The sequence below is a fragment of the Notamacropus eugenii genome, chromosome 7 (genome assembly GCF_028372415.1).
Source record: "Notamacropus eugenii isolate mMacEug1 chromosome 7, mMacEug1.pri_v2, whole genome shotgun sequence".
NCBI lineage: Eukaryota > Metazoa > Chordata > Mammalia > Diprotodontia > Macropodidae > Notamacropus > Notamacropus eugenii.
In genome coordinates this window covers 29,654,078-29,674,517 of record NC_092878.1, presented here as the reverse complement: position 1 = coordinate 29,674,517, position 20,440 = coordinate 29,654,078, and the positions used below count along the sequence as shown (strand labels likewise).

General features: G+C 34.1%; 1 protein-coding gene across 8 annotated transcripts in view; it reads right to left on the bottom strand.

Moving 5' to 3' along the window:
- The window catches only part of TMEM62 (transmembrane protein 62), a 52,824-nt gene that overhangs the window by 30,009 nt on the left and 2,375 nt on the right, over window positions 1-20,440 (bottom strand). For 4 of the 8 annotated variants that reach the window (XM_072624521.1, XM_072624522.1, XM_072624523.1 and 1 more), the window contains 6 exons: window positions 18,490-18,627; window positions 16,082-16,127; window positions 8,839-8,980; window positions 7,560-7,684; window positions 7,308-7,430; window positions 2,706-2,861 (listed from right to left, as the gene is read on the bottom strand). In XM_072624521.1, the coding sequence (XP_072480622.1) occupies window positions 2,706-2,861; window positions 7,308-7,430; window positions 7,560-7,684; window positions 8,839-8,980; window positions 16,082-16,127; window positions 18,490-18,627 (730 nt within the window). Of the gene's footprint in view, window positions 1-2,705; window positions 2,862-7,307; window positions 7,431-7,559; window positions 7,685-8,838; window positions 8,981-16,081; window positions 16,128-18,489; window positions 18,628-20,440 lie in introns of those variants that run through there. The other 4 variants (XM_072624525.1, XM_072624526.1, XM_072624528.1 and 1 more) reach the window with 4 other exon arrangements.

Genomic DNA, 20,440 nt, shown 5'->3' with positions numbered 1-20,440 from the left:
TTCGCCTCACAAGGCTTTCAGAGAGTTTGAATTTGTCTTTATAACAATTCACTATCTTTCCCCTTCCTAACTCCTTTTCCTTCCCTTCAGCTAACCTCATATAGAACCAAAATAAATTTTTATTAAATCACTGAAAAAATGCTAATTGAGCACCTACTATACTGAATTCTTTCTTAGAACAAAATTTAATGTTGGCCCCTGAATTTTTTTTTAAATGTGAGTTAGTTCCTTCCAGAATTACTCTGATTACTGGGATGAAACATGCCTAAGATACTTTGAGCAAAGGCATGTTCAAAGTCAGATTCAACTACTCTGTTGTTTGTTTTTGCAAAACTGCTTTCCTTTGCTACAATGGGTGTCTAATTATGGGGTCACAAGAAGTGGTGGATCCAGAAATGACAGCTATATAAAAATAAAAGTTATCAATAAAAAATTATTTCCAATGAAAAAGAAAAGAACTTTATAAAAACATAAAGGTAAAAGATCTTTGCAAATATGAAATATTGCTATTTTAAGTCATAAATAATACTTTCTGCTCTATAACTAGCACTAAGTTTTTCAGTTAGTTCTCTTAGAAACATTTTTAATTTCACATTAGCTTCTGTTTTGAACATATCAAAAAATTACCCTATATAATCTCAGATATAGTAATCATACTAAAAAGATTAAATTCCTCTTCTAAGAGAATTATTACCAATGCTGTACTAATATCCAATGAGTTTTTATTATCTGTTACAATGAAGGGCTCAGAAGAAAGGAGAGTCAGTGAGAATTGACACTGTTATAAAGAATATCAATAAAATATATTTTTAAAATACATATTTTATCCTTAAAATATTCAGAGAAACTCTTCCAGGAAATTGATACAATGGAAAATGTTTGTTAGAATTTATATTTAATTGTCAAATCAATATTTATCATGGGGATCACATGTGCCAATGAGGAAAAAATAAAGATTCACTTTAAAAAAAAAACATTTTAAAAAATCACATTTTGCTGGTGAGGCTAGTCTCACCACAGCAAAATTTGTATTGTACTTTCTGAATAACAAAGAAAGTTATTCAGTGTATGATATCTGAGAGAATAACTGACTGGATTTGGGTAAGCCTTAAAATTCCCAAAGCCAGATTCCTCTCTAGTTAAAAGACCAATGACTTATTTGACTGCAAAAAAGGCTACACTGATCCTTTTTAGCAGTGGGTATCACAGAGACAACTGTCTCCCTTCTTGGTGCCTTCTTAAAGACAAAAAGGCACAGGCTGTCTCCCTGTGCCCTGAACGGCAGCTCTTCCTTTGTGCTTCTGATGATTCTGAGTTCTCCTCTCTTCCACTCAACATCACCCTGAGATCCTGCTCCTTTCTGCACTTCAGGTACCATCAGCCAGTAGTAATGACAGCATAGTTATCCTTTACAAAGCACTTTCCGAGGTGCAGTGAGAAAGTACAAAGGAAGTCACAGGCACCTCAGGGAGCTTATTCAAATTAAAAAAAAACCCATAAACTGACAGTAAATATCTCTAGGGGTATTAATCTATTAGCAGCAGCATTGGCTCCTTTCCACATCTCCTGAAGGTCTGTTAACAGTGGTGGTGCAGGGGACAGAGCACTGGCCCTGAAGGCAGGAGGATCTGGCTTCAAATCCAGTCTCAGACATTTGACAATTAATCCCATTACCTCATCAAAAAAAATAGTAACTGAATAAACTAATTGCATATGACTAGTAGAATACTATTCCAATGCAAGAAATGATAAATATAAGGAATTCCGAGAAACAAGGAAAGATAAGTCTTAAATCAACTGATATAGTACAATAATATAAAGGAAAACAACACTAAAAAGATATTTTAATTCGGATTAAATGCAATGAACAATCTCAGACAATGAGAATGAAATAAACGAACTTCCCAATGGCAAGAAAGGAATGTTATATACACCAGAGGTAGGTTTTGCTTAAAGGTTTTTCTTTAATACCAAGAAGGACTGGGAAGAACATAGTTAAATGTGGAAATAATTGTAGTGTTTAAAAATGACATTAATAAAATTTTTCAAAAGAGTAGTTGAAATGTGCTTATTTAAATAGTTTAAATTATAATTTTAATAGTAAATTATTAAAACATAATTTTGCCAACGCTTTTCCAAACCTCCTGAATAGAAGACTGCTGTTACTTACAACTGCTTTCCAATGTGAGGGGAAATTATACTGGGAGAAGAAAAATGAGGGTAAAGGGACAGTCAAAAGTTCCATAGAAATAGGGGCAGCTAGGTGGTGCAATGGATAGAGTACTGGTCCTGGAGTCAAGAAGACCTAAGTTCGAATCTGACTCAGATATTTACTAGCTATATGATCTTAACCCCATTTGCCTCCCCCAAAAAAGGCCCACAGAAAAATAAACTAAAATAATCAATTAGAGGTATGAAAGTTCAGGAAAATTGGTTTTTTTTAATTCAGGAAGAAAATTTGATTATTTATACCTCCCTTCCCAATGCTGTCCAGCTAAGGTCATTAATAACCAACACAAAATTTTACCCTTACATACTAATTTAAAGCTTAATGGAAAAGACAAAGTAAGAAAATCCTTGGATGTTGTTCATGTTGCCTAGAAGAGAGTAATCTTGGGAAACATAAAGTATTTATGTGGAAGTTCATTCCCAGTGGCCTATTCCTTTAAATAACAATTTGAAAAAAACTCAAAATTTTTATGTACCTGATGTGTGTAGAGTAGAAGAGTCTCTCTAGTGGCTCATGGGTAGAGCTGCTGTAGAGGAAGGATTTGGGGTTTGTGATGAGAACCACTGGCCAATTGTCAAAAACCAAATCTGCAAAGCTAAAGAGGTCATGGTCAAAAGCAAAGATCCGGTACCTGAAGATCAAAGGTTAAAAAGGAAATTTAGTTATATGAGATCAATGATAGAGAATTTACCTAACAAACAAAGGTTAAAAACTAACAATTCTTGACATCATGATTTTGAATGAATAACAGCGTCATTTTCCCTCTTTCTTTTCTTCCTCCAAATCCTTATCCTCATCATCTGAACTTCATTTGATTTAGACTGAGATTGTCAATTTCTTTTAACTTAAGCTATTTAAGCAATTAACTAGTTGGTATTTTAAAAGCTATCTGAAATCACCAGAGAGTAAAAAAATATTAGTATGATATTCAATTTTCCAGAATCTACTATAGTGGAAACACCAGATTAACATCTCTAGAGTTTTAGTCTCAACTTTGCCACCAGCCATGGAACTTTGGGCCAATCATGCAAACTCTCTAACCTAGTTTTCTCTCCTGTAAAATGAAGGGATCAACACTAACTGACCTCCTAAGTCTTAACTTTTAGAAGAAGTCTGTTAACATAGCGTACATTCTCACTAATGCTATTAAACATTTTTAAACTATTTGATTTAAAGTCAATGCACATATTTAAATTCAGCTTAAAATTTTAAAAGAGTAATTCAGTGGAAAGAGTGTGGGGCTTGGAGTAAGAAGAATCGGGTCTGAATCTTGGTTCTGCTGTGTGACCTTAAAGTAAGTCACCTAACCCTTCCCAGTTGTGGTTCCCTCGCCGATAAGGTTAGGGACCTAGTCTCGATGATCTCTAAGGTGTCTCCTGGCTCTAAGTTCTACAGCTCTATGATTTCACATAAATCACTAAAAGTTGTTCATCTGATTTGAATTCCAAGTGTATTAGAAGCAAAATCTTTTAAAATTTCATTTTTAAACTGACAAATACAAAATATTCAAAACTACTTACAATGAAATTTTTCTCAATATTAATTCTTGAATTATTTCTTTTATATCATTCTGTTCTTTGTCCATTTCCTTTCTGCATACTTTAGTCATTTTAATCAAATATATACATAGTCAATGTGTAGATTTCTCCTGATTCTGCTTTCTTTTGGATGCATTATTTCCCCTATTTTCCTATACTTTTTGCATCATTAATATTAAATAATTAAATAATATTAATATGGTAACATTCTATTAAATTAAATACCAAATGTTTGGTTTTGATTAGTTTTACTCATGCTTTCTCCCATTTGTTTTAATTCTTCTATGCAACGTGACCAATGTGAAAATGTGTTTAATAAGAATGTATATGTAGAGTCTATATAAGATTGCATGCTGTCTTGGGGAGGAGGGAGAAAATCTAAAACTTATAGAAGTGACTGTTGAAAAATGAAAAGAATAAATTTGAAAAAATAAATTAAATCCATTAATTGTTGAGACATTTTACAATATTAAGGCACTTAGGTTTATTTTCACATTTTTCACCATTACTAATAATGTACTAAAAATATCAGCAAAGAGTTCTTGTTATCTTTTTGATACCATCCTTGGGGTAAATTTCCCAGTAAGGAGATAATTTAAGTTTGAGTATGAGCCTTTTTGTAACTCTTATTGTACATTGCCAAAATAGGCTGAAATTAGAATAGTGTACAAGACTACCAGCATTAATGTACCATGTGCCCCACGTTAAGTTTTATTTTTATTTGTTTTTGCCAATTTGATGAGTTTAAGGTAGCTTCCTTAATTGGCATTTATTAATGAGCTATTCACTAATAAAATGAATAACATTTTCCAAATGATTTTAAATTGGTGTTTCTTTTGTGAACTGTATGTTCATAGTTCTCAATCATTTACCCATTAAAGAATGGGTATTGCCCTTCTGAGCTTGAATTTTTTCCAGATAAGTTATAAACATCAGGATTCTGCTATATTTATCAAAGAAATTTATCCCCAATCCATTGTTTTCCTTTCTGTGCAAAGGATAACACTTCTGCTGTTTTAGCTTTTGTCATAGTACTTTTCAAATTAGGTCCACAAAAGTCTCATATAGCTTGGTGAGTTAATAACCAAATATTTGATACTTTATAAATGATATTTATTTGTAGTAGTTCTTTGCCTCTCCTTGCAGTTTGAGTTTAAACTCTGTTATTTTGCATCTTTCTACCACACTGAATTCCTTTCTTATCTCAATATTTTTGCTGCATCCTTTAAATTTTCTAGATAGGCACATTATCTTTAAATAGTTTAGCTATTTATTACTAATGTTATTTTAATTTCTTATTTTACTTTTTAAACAATGTTAGAAAGAACTGGTGAAACCTTAATGTTTTTTTCACTATTTTCACTAAGAAAACGTAATTTTTCTTCATGTTAGTTCCTGGTTTTAACTAGATATTATTTATCATATTAAAAGAAAGATATTTTCTAATGTTTTAGCATGAATGGATATTTTATCAAAGGCTTTTTCTGAATCTAAAGATAAAATCATATGAGATGAATACGTTGTATGTGATATACTGAAATTACTTTTCCTAATGCTGTCATTTTAAAATATGACCCACTTATTCATGATTTTTAAAATGAATTTGCTTACACATTTTGATGTATCCGACTTGCTAATATGTAACAGAATACATCATCCTCATTTGCAAAATCAACCTATAATTTTCTACTGACAATGCTGGCTTATTAAACAGAGTATTTTAAAAGTCTAAGTAAAGCTCGTTGTTGTTACATACTTTCTTACTAGCTCAGGGCTCAAAGAAATTCTCCGTATCCTATATGTGATACAACAACTGCATAATTATTTTAAAACTTGTTATTTTGTTACATTACAAACACTCATAAGAAGCTGCTTAGTATAACAGACAAAAGCTTTGCTACCAGAAAGCCTTAAGTTCAACTACCTCCTCTGACACATAGTAACTGTGTGTTCTTTGGCAAGTAGTTTAACCTCTTAATGCCTCAGGCTTTTTACTAAGAGTTGAAGTTACAGGTGAGACCCAGATCTGATCTGCACAAGTGGAGGAAACCACAGATTTGAACAAATAAATAAATGTTCACAAAATCCTGTTCCTTTAAAAGTAGAAACCCTGACAAGAACCCAGGGAGGAGAATTTTGACTTAATGAAGAACTTGGTATTACACCAAAATGTATTTTCTTGTTGAGAAAAGGGAGATATTAGAGACAAATTAGTAAGGAGTAACCTAACAGTAATGATACCCACCACACGGAGTCTTAAGAATTGTACAAAATCCTAGAATAATTATAGACTTAAGATACTTCCTGTGATGTCATTTCCAGGGTAACCACAGGATTCAAGCCACTGCCCAGATATGTAGCCATTTTTTATCTTATAAAACTTAAAAAGTGATTCCTAGATTCCCTGTATAGTGGAGTAGAGGGAGTTTCAAAACCAACTACTAACAGCTGATGCTGGGAAGCACTGTAGTAGACACCCTTTATAAAAACTTTGTTCTGTTTCATAGAATATTTCTCTTTGTAGAGATCAGTTACCTATTGTTTTTAATACAGCTCTTTTTTTATGTTGGCAGAAACAGAGACAAATAGGCACGTTAATTTTTTTGTTGGCAGAACTGTGAATCAGTCCAGTCAAAATATAGAATTTTGCAAAAAAAAAGTTATAGAATTGCTCCGTTTTGACCAGTGATACTACTAATGGTATCATATTTTGGGGAAATAAATGACAAGAATGATATCTGTACAAAAATATCCATAGTAGCACTATCTATAACAGCAAAAAAGTAGAGCTTATATGCTCAACAATTAGGGAATAGCTAAAAGATCATGGTATAAGACTACAATGTAATATATTAACTGTACAATAGGGAATGACAAATATGAAATGTGAGTATGGGTAAACAGAGTGAGGCACAGTGAGCACAGCAAAATCAGTGCGCACTATCGCTGAATTTTGTGAATAAAATCACCTTTAAATAGCAACAATACTCAGAACAACAACAACATTAGACCATGTTGTTATTACACCCCACCTTTTAACAATGGAAAATTACTAAATTATAAAGTGCAAATACTTGTATAAATATATAAAATAATAAAATATAAATATTTCTATTTGTACATTTATATATATAAATATATATTCATAAAAATATATAAAATATAAGATATAATATATAAAAACATAATAAATATATATTTATTTATATTATTTATTTTTATATATAAAAATGTGAAATATTTTTATGTTTTTATTTAATGGTTTTTTAGGAATTATAGAGAACTCAAGTGAGGAATATGATTGGATTTTTCGGGTAATACAGCAAAACAATTCATCAACAAACACATTTTCTAAATATATCTTCAATTAAAGTAGCTTTATTCTGATACTTTATCACCTATATCTAAAGATAAGTAAACTGAGTGATCAAAGCTCCACGCTCCAAAGTCCTACCCCAACCTGGCAGCCTACTAGAAGCCTGGCGTCAAATGCAGGAAAGAACAAAGCAGCCTCTTGCTGGTTTCCAAGGTTCTCTCACCTCCTGTTTTCCTTCCAGTCTCCTAGTTCTAGTTCCAGAGTGCCCTTCGGATGTTGAGTGTGCAAAACAGGCATCAGTCCACCAAGTAAATGGAGATGTCCACAGAGATAGGCTATGGCAGAACTAAATGATAAAAATCAGCAATGTTTATGGGCTGTAAAACATCACATCTTGGGATGATCCCACAGAATAAAGGAATAAAAAGGCATCAAACCATAACCATCAATTCTGGATCTAGACTTTCTGCCTTACCTCATTAATGCTCGTATTCCTGGAGCTGGAGAGATAATAGTAGAGGTTGTATAATGTCCAAACCAAATAGTATGATTGCTAAGACTACTCTTCTTAGACAGAAAAAAGAGTTTCCTCATTTGTTTCTGAAATGGGATGGAAATCACAGGATCACATTAGTGCCAAGTTGAAATATGATCTGGCTAATATATAATTTTCTTTGAATTATTATAATTGTTTTTGTTATAATTATTGTTGACAATATGACAAATTTATACAACATTTCATATTTTTCTAAGTGTTTTCCTATATAATCTCTTACGTGGACCTAACCACAACTCTGTGAAGTGAATAGCACAGTTATTACCAAAATTTCACAAAGATGGGAATGTAAAATTATGACTTGTCTACGATCAAAAAGTAACCGCAGAAAAAAGAATCTAGTTCTCCTGTTTAATCCACTTCCCTGAGCTTCCTAAAATAAAACATGTAACCAGTCTTTTAAAATAACAAGACTAGTATTTACAAGACTATCTTCACACGGAGATACGGGGGCAGTAGTTCATAAATAGTTCTGCTGATATTTATAATCATTAAAAACGAAAACCCTCATTTAGGTGCCAGAGAAGGTATATATGTGGATCAAATCTAAGTGCTTTTTCATATAACAAATCATCCATTTTCTCTAAGCAATTATTAATATGTAGGTTTTATAGCAAAATTTTATCTCGAACTATTTAATGACTAATAGCCAAGATCTGACTTCAGTGATTCTCAAATGTGAACATTACACAAATTTGGGGCAGTAATAGTTGATATGTAATTTTTTGGGGGGAAGCTTTAACTATTCACTTAGCTTGAAATATGAGTCATAAGTAGAAAGAGATAATAAGTGGGGGTTAGACAGTATGAGAGAGCACACAAAGCTGGAATCTTGTCAGATGATGTCAGGAAGAACAGGTCACTTCCTGAAAGAGTGGCGGGGGTGGAGAAGAGAGGAGGGGTTAGAAGGCAGGGGACCAGGGAAGACGGATAAGAACAGGTATGATAACAAGGGTTGAAATCAAGGCACATAGCCTTGTCACTAGCTTGTCACAACAAATCGACAGGTCAATAATGTTTATTAAGCACTTACTACATACCAGGCACCGTATTATAAACAGCAACTGCTATCACCAGAGTGAAAACTAAATATATAAGGTCTGATATATGTATATATCAAGAGGGTCTGATGTACCAAAGTCAGTTAAAACGAGTAGACTCCAAAGAGAACTAAGAATTTTACTATATTTTACTATACCTTATTTAACATTCCATAGAAATTAAAAGGTTTCTTGGGCCCTGGGGTGATGGTGGCATCCACATAGATGAAAGAATAGTTTCCAAAGGGGGTCTTATGGATGTAATGCATAGGCCCATGCTTACGTAAGGCAGAGTATATCCTAAAGAAATAAGATAGGGATGTTTTCAGTGAAATCCAAAAAGAACAGAATTTAAATTTTCACTCTGAGATCAATCTAGATTTCACTTCCTTAGCAAAGGAATAATTTGGCATGTAATAGACAAGGAGTTCAAATGAATTCTAAAAATTGTCTGGAGTGACTTTTCACATTCTACGTGTAAATATTCCTTTGAAGTAAAATGCCAATCCCACAAGAGATATGTATCACACATATCACATGGATAACAAGTATACAGTGTTTGTTATTTTTCAGTTGTGTCCAATTCTTCATGACCTCATTTGTGGTTTTCTTGGCAGAAATATTGGAGTGGTTTGACATTTCCTTCTCTAGTTCATTTTACAGATGAGGAAACTGAGGCAAACAAAATTAAATGACTTGCCAAGGTTCACACAATTACTGTCTGAGGCCAGATTTGAGCTTATGAAGAGGAGTCTTCCGAATTCAGTCCTGGCACTCTGGTACATAGTGCTGAGGAAGTCTATCTACACTATAATTCTCATACATACTGGAATACAATGTGGTAGAGATGTAATCAATTATGCCAGTATGCATTTATTCCAATTTTTTTCTTACTATTATTGAACTTCTTTTTAAAAAAGCATTCCATGATATACTGAATATCCTATTGATCATAGAGAAGATATGATTCCTGCCCTCCAGAATCTATCATTCTAAAGAGACAAGGAGTAGGTAGCAAATATGCTTTGCTGAATGTCAAAATTTCAGCAACAAATTCAGTAATTTGGTCGATCTCTTTAAGTGTCTACCATGTACATAACCTCTACTGTCAAACTCCCTCAGTGGAGTGGTGTAGTGATGGCTATGCCAGTAGAATACAAGCTTTAAAAATTTTTGAATAAAGGCCTGGCAACAGATGAGCTTTCCGTTATCAGAGGATGATAAGTCTGAAAAGACTCAAGAGGGTTGGCCACCTTGGTGGTACATTTTTTCATTTCCAACAACTCATAAAGACCATTTTTTAAAGCACAGGAAGAATGGTCATCTGTAATGGTGGAAAGAATATCCACACTGACAAAATCATATATATCCTTTAACTATTTGAATTAAATTATTAAATTTGAATTATTTAATTGTTTGAAGAAGCAGGAATATCACTGTGCTAAGTGCTAGGGAAACAAAAGTTTAGGTATGGTCTGTGCCCTCACAGAGCTAATAGGATTTGATACAAATAATTGTGATACAAAATACATGATAAGTCTATTAAGGAGGAACAAAAATGTGTTATGTGAGAGCTACAGAAGAACAGGGCATTTTGGAAGAGAAGATATTCTAAACAGAGAATAATGGGGGGCATGCAGGGAAAGCAGTATAAAGGGAAAAGTCCAATTTGGCTGCAGCACTACAGAACATGGAGGGGAAAGTGTGTGAGGTAAGATAGGAAAAGGAGGATGGTACTAGAATATAGAGGACCTTGAATGCCAGACAAAGGAATACAAACTTAATTTGACAGAAAATAGATGGCTACTGAGGGAGGATTTTTTAATTGAGGAGCAACATGACCCAGGCATGTTCCCATGACCCATGTCTGACAGAGGTCTCCTCATTGATTGGAGCAGGGAAAGAGTACTGGTAGGAAGGGTTAATGCCAACAGAACAGGTAGCTATAAGCCTCAGGAAGGCAAATAAAACTGGCAGGCCATAGCTTATTCTTGGATATCCATAACATTTGAATAGCCAAGTGGCTGAAAACAATTTGGAATTTATGTGAGAAAAGTGATTAAACCATAAGTCATTCGACCAAGAGACCTACCCCATACTGTGCACATATTTCAAAGAGGTTAAACAGGAACAAAAGTCCTACATATGCTAAAAAATCTTCAGCAGTGCTTTTGGGATAGCAAAAACAGTTGGAAAGGTGAGTAATCCATTGGGAAATAGCTCAACAAATTATGGTGTATGAATACACTGTATTGTTATTGCACCATAAGATAAAATGAATATGAGGAAATCAGAGAAAACAAAATGCATGACTATTTCAATAATGCAAATGAAGAGAATACTAAGCTGAAGCCAAATTCTGCATAACTTAAATGATCAGTCTTGGTCCCAGAGAAAAACTAACGGAATCCACCTCCTTCCTTTCAAGGCTCGGAGAGATGCCTTCAGTACCAAACACTGCATGTAGTGCCAGACAGTTACTGTGCCTTCTGGTTTTTGCTTAATCTTTTTTCTTTGTTTCAAGGTAAGAAGGGTAGAGTGGGGATAGAGAATGAATACATCAAAAATGACTGTGATATAAAAACAAAGAACATGAATAACACTTTTAAAAATTAAAATGAAGTGTGTTAACTTCTAGGTTATTAGACAGATCAAATAGCATATGTCTTTCAATAACTAATTTCCATGTTTTCAGTTTGCAGACAAAGATTCCTATGTGCAAGTGCTATCTGTACGTTTATGTGTATCTTTTATTTTATTTTTGATGGCTTCCTTTACAGTTTAGGTAGGTGTTTTCACCTTGGGACCTAAGATGTTGGTACTTTTTCTGAAATCTTTTGACCTCTGTATTTCGATATAATTGGTTTCCTTTGCAATGCTATGTATTTTATTTTATGCATTAAAAATATTATTCTAAGAACAGGTCCATAGGCTTCACCAGAATTCCAAAGGGGTCCCAGACACAAAAAAGGTTAAGAACCCTTGCTCTATGATGTTTATTCAGCAAACCTTATCTTTATCAAATAACAAAAACTATTATTCCTCTTTCTTTTGTAAATGGAAATTCCAAGCAAGAGATCTTCCATTAAAAAAGATTCTATGAAAAAATAATAATTGCTCATATTTATGTGATTTCCAGTTTATAAAGCATTTTCCTTACTTCAACATCGTGAGATCATTGAAGTATTAAAATGATCATTTTACATATAAAGAGATTGAGTTTTAGAAAAATGAAGTAACTTGCCTGAAGTCACAGAGCTAGAAAGTGGCCACAATGGGATTCCAGCTCAGGCCTTCCAAAACTCTGGGAAATATTTGACTTAACAAGAAGTAAGAAAAAGGACAAAGAAATTTCTAAAACTTAAACTAACATCCTTTCCCACAGTTATATGTAAGTCGCAGAATCTATTAATACATCTCAAAGTAAATATATTACTTCAGAAATTGTCAGTAATGTTAGAAAACTAGTGTATTTTTGAGGTAAAATATAAACAAAGGCAGAATATTCTGCCTCTCCTCTCTAATACTTATTAGATCTCCCCTTTAGGATTTTTTCTCCATTTCTTTCTTCATTACAATTTTTATTACTTATTGTTTTTAATGATTTATTATATTTGTATTGTGATTCCTGAGAATTTCACGATCTCTAACTTGCTGTCCATATACATGTTCAGACATGTTAATATAGAATCTGAAGCTAGAGATTAAAATATAGCATTAGTATGCCTATAAGTATTATGGATATTACCATGGCAGCTATTTTCAATAAAAATACTGCACTGGTAAGATTGGAACTTTCAGATGTGCATGTATTTCTACATTATCTCTCTATGTGTCAAGATGTGTGTGTGTGTGTGTGTGTAGATACACTAACAGACAGACATCTTGATGTAATGCAGAAAATAAATCTTTGATGCACTGAAGGATAGAAAATAAAATTTTGATTTTAAAAAATATAAAGGCAAGAAATCCTGATAGTCATCTTTGTTTTTATATTTTCTTTTGACCCCAATACCCAAAGTCCTTTGTTCCATTTCTGCTTCCATCCCCCTCACTCAGACCCTCCTCAAATCATGCCTAAATTATCACTGTAGCTTTCTAATCGGCTTCTCTGCCTCCAGTCTCTCTTCTACACGTTGCTGCAGATGAATCTTCGTAAAACACCATTTTTTATGCTATTCTGTCGAGAACCTGCAAGACTTATTATTGCCTGTAATATTAAAGCCAAACTCCTCTGCTGAGCCCCTCAACATCATCTACAATCTGATCCCACTCTACTATTACTTCCAATTATTGAACAGGAAACTTCTAGATTTGCTTCAGTTTCCTCAACTGTAAAATGAAGATGATAATAATAACCTACCTCACAGGGTTGTTGTGAGGATCAAATAAGATAAAACCTGTAAAGTGTTGTGCCTGTTACATAGTAGGTACTACATACCAGCTGTTATTATTGTTATTAGAAAGACAGACTAGTTCACAGTTGGTAGAGCTCAAAACTGTCCAACTGTTCTAGAAATCAAGCTAGAATTATGTGAGAAAAGTGACTAACCCTTCATGCCTCGCAACCTCTCTACTGAGCACATACCACAAGGATATGTAGCAGAAAGGTCTTAGATATAACCAAGTATGCAACAAAATATTCACAGCTGCACTTTTTGTTGTAAAAAGCTGGAAATAAAATGGGTGAGCATCAACTGGATAACGGCTGAACAAATTGTGGTATATGAATATAATTTAATGTTATTTAATTTAATAATGACATTAATAAGGGAGTTGGAAAAACCAGGACATATGAAATGATGCAAAGAAAGCAGAACCAAAAGAACAATAAGCACAATCACAACAATTATAGAAACAATAACAACACTAAAACGCAATCACACAAATGAATTTTAATGAATGTTATAGGACCTGGAAAACTGACTAAGGAATGACACCTGCTGGAGAATTATGGTCTACAATGTCAGATGTGGTCTCAGGGGCCAGGGATTTGGGGTTTTGTTTGTCTATTTGGTTTTTGTTAAAAGGAAGAATTCAGAAGAGGAAAGAAGTTTAAGGGGAAATGATAGGTATAAAAATAAAGGTAGACCCATACCTGACACCGTACACAAGAATAAAGTCCAAATGGGTACATGATTTAGGTATAAAGATTGATACCATGAATAAACTGGAGAAGCAAGGAATAGTGTATTTATCAGATCTATGGAGAAGGGAAGAATTTTTTACTAAAGGAGAGATAGAAAGCATTATGAAATGCAAAATGGATAACTTTGAGTACATTAAACTGAGAAGTTTTTGCACAACCAAACCCAATGCAACCAAAATCCAGAGGGATGTAGTAAATTGGGAAAGAATTTTTACAGCTAAGCTCGGGGATAAAGGCCTCATTTCTAGAATATATAGAGAACTGACTCAAATGTATAATCATACAAGTCATTCCCCAATTGATAAATGGTCAAAGGATATGGACAGGCAATTTTCGGAAGAAGAAATTAAAGATATCTATAATCATATGAAAAAATGCTCTAAATCACTATTGATTAGAGAGATGCAAATCAAAACAACTCTGAGGTACCACATCACACCTATAAGATTGGCAAACATGACAGAACAAGAAAATGATAAATGCTGGAGAGGATGTGGGAGAGTTGGAACACTAATTCATTGTTGATGGAGCTGCGAGCGCATCCAACCATTCTGGAGAGCAATTTGGAACTATGTCCAAAGGGCTACAAAAATGTGCATACCCTTTGACCCAGCAATATCGCTACTAGGACTGTATCCCCAAGAGATCATAAAAATGGGAAAGGGTCCCACATGTACAAAAATATTTATAGCAGCACTCTATGTAGTTGCCAAAAACTGGAAGTCGAGGGGATGTCCATCAATTGGGGAATGGCTGAATAAATTATGGTATATGAATGTAATGGAGTACTATTGTGCCATAAGAAATGATGAACAAGAAGACTTCAGAGAGGCCTGGAAGGACTTATATGACCTGATGCTGAGTGAAAGGAGCAGAACCAGGAGAACTTTGTGCACAGCAACGACCACAGTGTGCGAGAGTTTTTTCTGGTAGACTTGGAATTTCGTAATAACGCAAGAACTTCTTAAAAAAAAAAAATCCCAATGGTGGTTCTCAAGGCAAAATGCCTTACACACTCAGAGAGAGAAATATGGAAGTCACTCACATAATGTAGCAGATCATGTTTGTGTATGTGTATGTGTTTGTGTATCATGTTCTGATTTGTTATACGATTTCTTTCATTTATCTTAGTCTGACTACATAGCATGACTATAGTGAAAATATACTCAATAGGAAAGTATATGTAGAACCTATACAGAATTGTATGCGGTCGTGGGGAGGGAGGGGGGTAGTGGGGGGTAGGTGTGGGGGGGATAAAATCTCAATTGTATGGCAGTGATTGTTAAACATTAAAAAATTAAAAAAAAAATAAAAAAATAAAGGTAACAATAAAACTTTTTAAAAAATAAAATGAATACAGGAAGCTTTTGTCTTAGTAAAGACAATCTCCTTATCACTCTCCATAAGCTCATCTGTGCTTCCAGGTCTTCTTTCACGCTTTTCCTCTTTCTCTATGCCCTTCCCCAAATCATACCCATTCATCAAGACCCAGACCAAACTTCTTGCAAAGTTTCCCCATTAATATCCACACTGACCCCTTAAGTTCCCTTCTATCATTTCCTAAAGAATTTCAAGCCTATAAGACATAATTTAGTATTTAGATCACATACTTTCTTACATTATTTGTTGTTTTCTTAAACATGTTTTATTTCCTCAACTGAACTACATGTTCCTTGACAATAGAGATTACGTCTTATATTATTCTTGTGTCCTTCACAGGGCCCACCCCAGTGTTAAGTACAAAGGTGAAATTCAATGAATACTTATTGTTTTGGTTAATTGATGCAGTGTAATACTACTGTCAATGTGAAATGTATTAAAAGATGAATCCCTAATGCAGGAAAAGAGAAACATATTTGGCTAAAGAAATGCTGCTGAAAGGCAAGGGTGAAAAATAACTTTAAGGTGTGCTATAGTAAATAGAAATAGTAGCCATAAAGTTATGAGAATTTTTTTTAAATACACACAACTGAATGGAAACCCTCTGCTCTCTGCTTTTCTTATAGTCACAAAAGAGGCAATTCTCTTCTTTTAATAGTACAAAAGGCTCTATATCTGGTATAAAAGAACATTTGCCAATCAGTGCTTCCCCCTCATAGTTTATATCCCCAGTGCCTGACACAACACCTGGCACATAATAGGCACTCAATAAGTGTTTGTTGATTGATTGATATTCACTCCAAATTGACTTTACTCTTCCCAAATCACTGTCCACACACAGTGACAAGACTATCTCCAGTTCATTTCAGTACCTGTAATAATTCTGGCTACTCTCCAGACTTGGAATGTTGAATGAATCTATAGGGGAGGAAAAAAATCAAAACAAACAAAAAACTCACACAAAGGTTAATGATCAGATAAAAATTATTATTATATCTCTATAAGCACTTTATACAATAGAATGCCATTCACTCAACTAGGAAATTGATGAAGAAGATGGTACTTTGTTACTAAGTAACAAAAGACTTGAAAAATTCCGAACTGACTACAGGTTATATGAAAATTTTATTAAAAGATATAGAACATATATATATATATATATGCATATATATATAAAGATATATAAAAGATATATTAAAAGATATATACAAAAAGATATATAATTGATTGAGGAATAATGAGTGTTTGTAATTATTATTTTGAATAAGCTAATATGGACCTCAAAAAAGTCTGGGGTTTGTTTTTGGCAGGGGGGGAGTAATTCAGGTTTTTTTCCACTTATGATCACCAAGGAATGGGTTTTATTTATTACATTTCAGCCATCACATACTTAGGGTAAATACAGTTTTTCTGAACTGTAGATCATTTATACCTATAATAAATGTTTCATCTGTATAAAGCACTCTACTAGGTAATAGAAGATTAGTGACCTATCCTTTCCCTGTTTGACCCATGAAGAAACTCTGGGAGTTAGATGGGTTAGAATGGGTTAGAAGAGATTATCGATCCTCTGTAAATTCATCCAGGTATATTGTGATTTCAAAGAAACTAGACGCTTGGTTTCCTTGCCAAAACTATTACTCACTTTAGTCCTTTGGGAATCTATTAAATCTTCATTAACCTTGAGAACAGGCTGAAAATCCAATTGAGGCCAACAATGAAAATTAAGCTAATAAGTCTCAGGTTCATTTTTAACAACCCTCCTGCCAAATGATGGAACAGTCTTCAAAACCTCTTGAGAGAAACAAACTCAGCCCACTTAACTAGTGTGAAGGGTTCACAAGACCTAGAAGAAATTACATAATTTTATTCTAGCAAACACTCTTTAGCACTGAGTGTTTTCAGAGTTTTCAAAAGTTATTTCCTATCTGAAAAAAGGGGATGAGGCACAAAATTTTCATAAACTCATTCCCAGGGGAAAGGCCCTTGGATCTGAAAAGGAGATGTATAAATCTGGGAAGAAAAAAGATATAGTATAATATTTATTTTTATCATCTTAGCATGTAAACTATGAGAAAAAGGGCAATGATCCTTTTTGTTTGTCACAAATTCATTATAAGGGTTACCTAAGAGAATAGATGAGATATAGTTCCAGCTCTCGAGAAATTTGCTATCTAAAGAGGATATATATTTAACACACAGGAATAAAGGATCACAGCTTTAGAGCTGGAAAGGACCTTTGAGGTCAACAGTTCAGCCTAACTACAAATATGCTTATATCCATGTTTATGTACACACAAGTCAAATTCCATTGTAATTCTAAGGGACAACTCAAGTTATTTAATTACACTAGAATTTGTTTTATTGAATATTATTTGCAGTAAATAGCTCAGTTTTTGACCTTAAAATATTTGTTACGTAGATTTATTATTTAATGCAAAAGAATTTAATAGGTACCACCTATAAAGATCATAAAAAGGCAAAAGTTTACCTTTTCCTCAGAGAATTATAGCTTAAGTATATTTGCACTAAACTTTGACAGCTGCTTTATAGTAATTATTTGTATGTAGAATACAATATCATCAAACTGAGAGTTATGCATTTTACCTAATAAGATAATCTCATTGGCTCCTAAACTGTTAGAACTGCAAAGGCCCTGAGAAATCAACTAGTCTAACCCCCTCATTTTAGAGATTATGAGTAACCTTATGCCATTCTCAAATTCATATACCTACTAAAGGAAAGAGCTGGAACTTCATCTCATTCTTTTGATTCCAAGTATAGGGTATTTGCCACTAAGCTACAGTGCCTCTCCAAAAGAAAGGATAATTCTTATGGATAGTCACTCATTAACAATGAAAAGAAAAATAATTTAGACTACTATAAATTCCTCAACTGACAAATCAGGACAATCATTAAAAAGGGCACAGGTATTTTTAGGGAGGTTTATATGCAAATATCTTAATTTGATACGAATGGCCACATATAATAGTCACTAAAATAATTTTATCCCATATAATAGTTTTAAAGTAGTGAACATTTTCACTTGTTATTAGGCTTATCATGACCCTTAGAGGCTAACAATGTCTTATAAGGTGGTTTGTTTTTTTTTTACTATATATTCTGTTGTGTTTCACACAACCAGATTTGACCTTCAGCATTCAAATCTGTGTGAGAACAATCCATTTTATAACTTAGTTCAATTGTATTAGGGCTGGAAAACACAAACTCCAGGAGAAATGTTGGCTTTAATGATACCCAAGTGTTGGCTCCCTCTTACCATGGTTTCCTCTGATATCTAGCCACGTGGTTTTTTCCATGACCCTAGTTCTCCTCAGGATATTATAATAAGTTTGCCATTCTACTTCAAATTGCCTGGATCCCCATCGATCCCTTCTTAGGCTATCCGTGAGGTCACCTGTAAGTGCACAAAAAAATCATCTATCATTCTAAAATAAATTCCAGAAAATCAGGCAAGTAATGTCCACTGTACAAAAAACAGGGTTGAAGTACCCAACACCTACCTGAATAGGGGACCACTTGCATTCAAAGCTACATACTAAAATGGGCAAATTTTTTCAGCATAGGTTTTATTTATAAAGTCTGTAAATTATTTGTTTTAGGCAGATAGGAACAGAGATAATAATCGTACCTTCAACTGCAGAGGTATGAGGAACTCACTTTTCTAATGTAGATTGGCACATTATCTGCAATGTTTAGTCTTATGGAGTTGCCATGGGCACTTGTTGTTGAGTTGTTTCTGAAATGTCCCATTCTCCAAGACCCCATCTGGGGTTTTCTTGGCAAAGATACCAGAGTGGTTTGCCATTTCTTTCTCCAGCTCATTTTACAGATAAGGATACAGAAGCAAGCAGAGTTAAGTGACTTGCCCAGGATCACACAGCTAATAAGTGTCTGAGGCCACATTTGAACTCAGGTCCTCCTGATTCCAGGGCTGGTGTTCTGAGAAGTTAAATGACTTGCCTAGGGTCAGTATATATCAGAGGAGGAACCTGAGCCAAGGTCTTCCTGGCTCCCATGCCAGCATCCACTATGGATATCTTATATAACTTCTAGTTCAGGAAAACCCCAACCATCTTCTTCCACAACCTTGCCAACCACCTTACAGGCCCCATAACCTAGGTTCACAACCTTTTTTGTGTCAATGACTTACTGGTGAAACCTAGAGATTACCTTCTTAGACTAATGTTTTTAAATGCATAAAATACATAGGATTACAAAAGAAATTAGTTATACTGAAATGCACTTTTTTAAGAAAAAAGTTCACACACTCCAGGTTAAGAAGATCCTAGAGGATTTTCTATCCTGGAATTCCACTGCCCTAATTGATGACTCTCTCTATTGTAACAGAGGTGGGGAACCTGTGGCCTCAAGGCCACATGTGGCTGGCCCTCTAGGTCCTCAAATGTGGCCCTTTGACTGAATCCAAACTTCACAGAACAAATCCTCTTAATGAAAGGTTTGTTCGGTAAAACTTGGACTCAGTCAAAAGGTCACACCCAAGAAGGCCACTTGCGGCCTTAAGGCTGCAGGTTCCCCACCCCTACACCTCTATTTCATCTATCCTTGCTTTCCCTGCTCCCACTCAACTCCACTTTCAGAGCCAAGAACCATGATCAAAATGTTATCTTTCCTGAATGGTGTGTGTTAACCTGCTCTCCTTATCTCTACCATTTTTATAGTAGCTGACAAAGCCTTTAATCCTCATTTAATGGGAGGTAGGCACTATTATTATTTGCATTAGAGAAAGTGAGTCATACAGAAGTTAAATGACTTGCCAGGGCCACACAGTTAAGTGTGTGACAGGATTTGAACTCAGGTTTTCCTGACTCTAATCTACTATTCTACCTAACAGTCATTGAGTTGTGAAACAGTCTCCTCAAAGAGCATGATATGAATTTCATCATATAAGATTCTAATAGAAAAAAAATTGTAATAAGAAAACTGGTTGAGAATTTGTTTTGCTAGGTGACGCCTATTTGTACTTTTTTTTCCCTCTTGCTTTTTCAATGAATGGAGGAGAGAGAGGTGGGAGGATAAGAATTCAAAACTGAGAATAAAATAAAATTGAATTTTTAAAAATAATAAAACTAGTCTAGGCAAATACAAGATAGCCCCATCAAAGGATCCACCTTAGGAGATGTTAGTCAGGTTTCCTAAGGATGCTGTCAGCTCCAGCGAGAGACAATAGAAAGATTCACCTTCAAAAG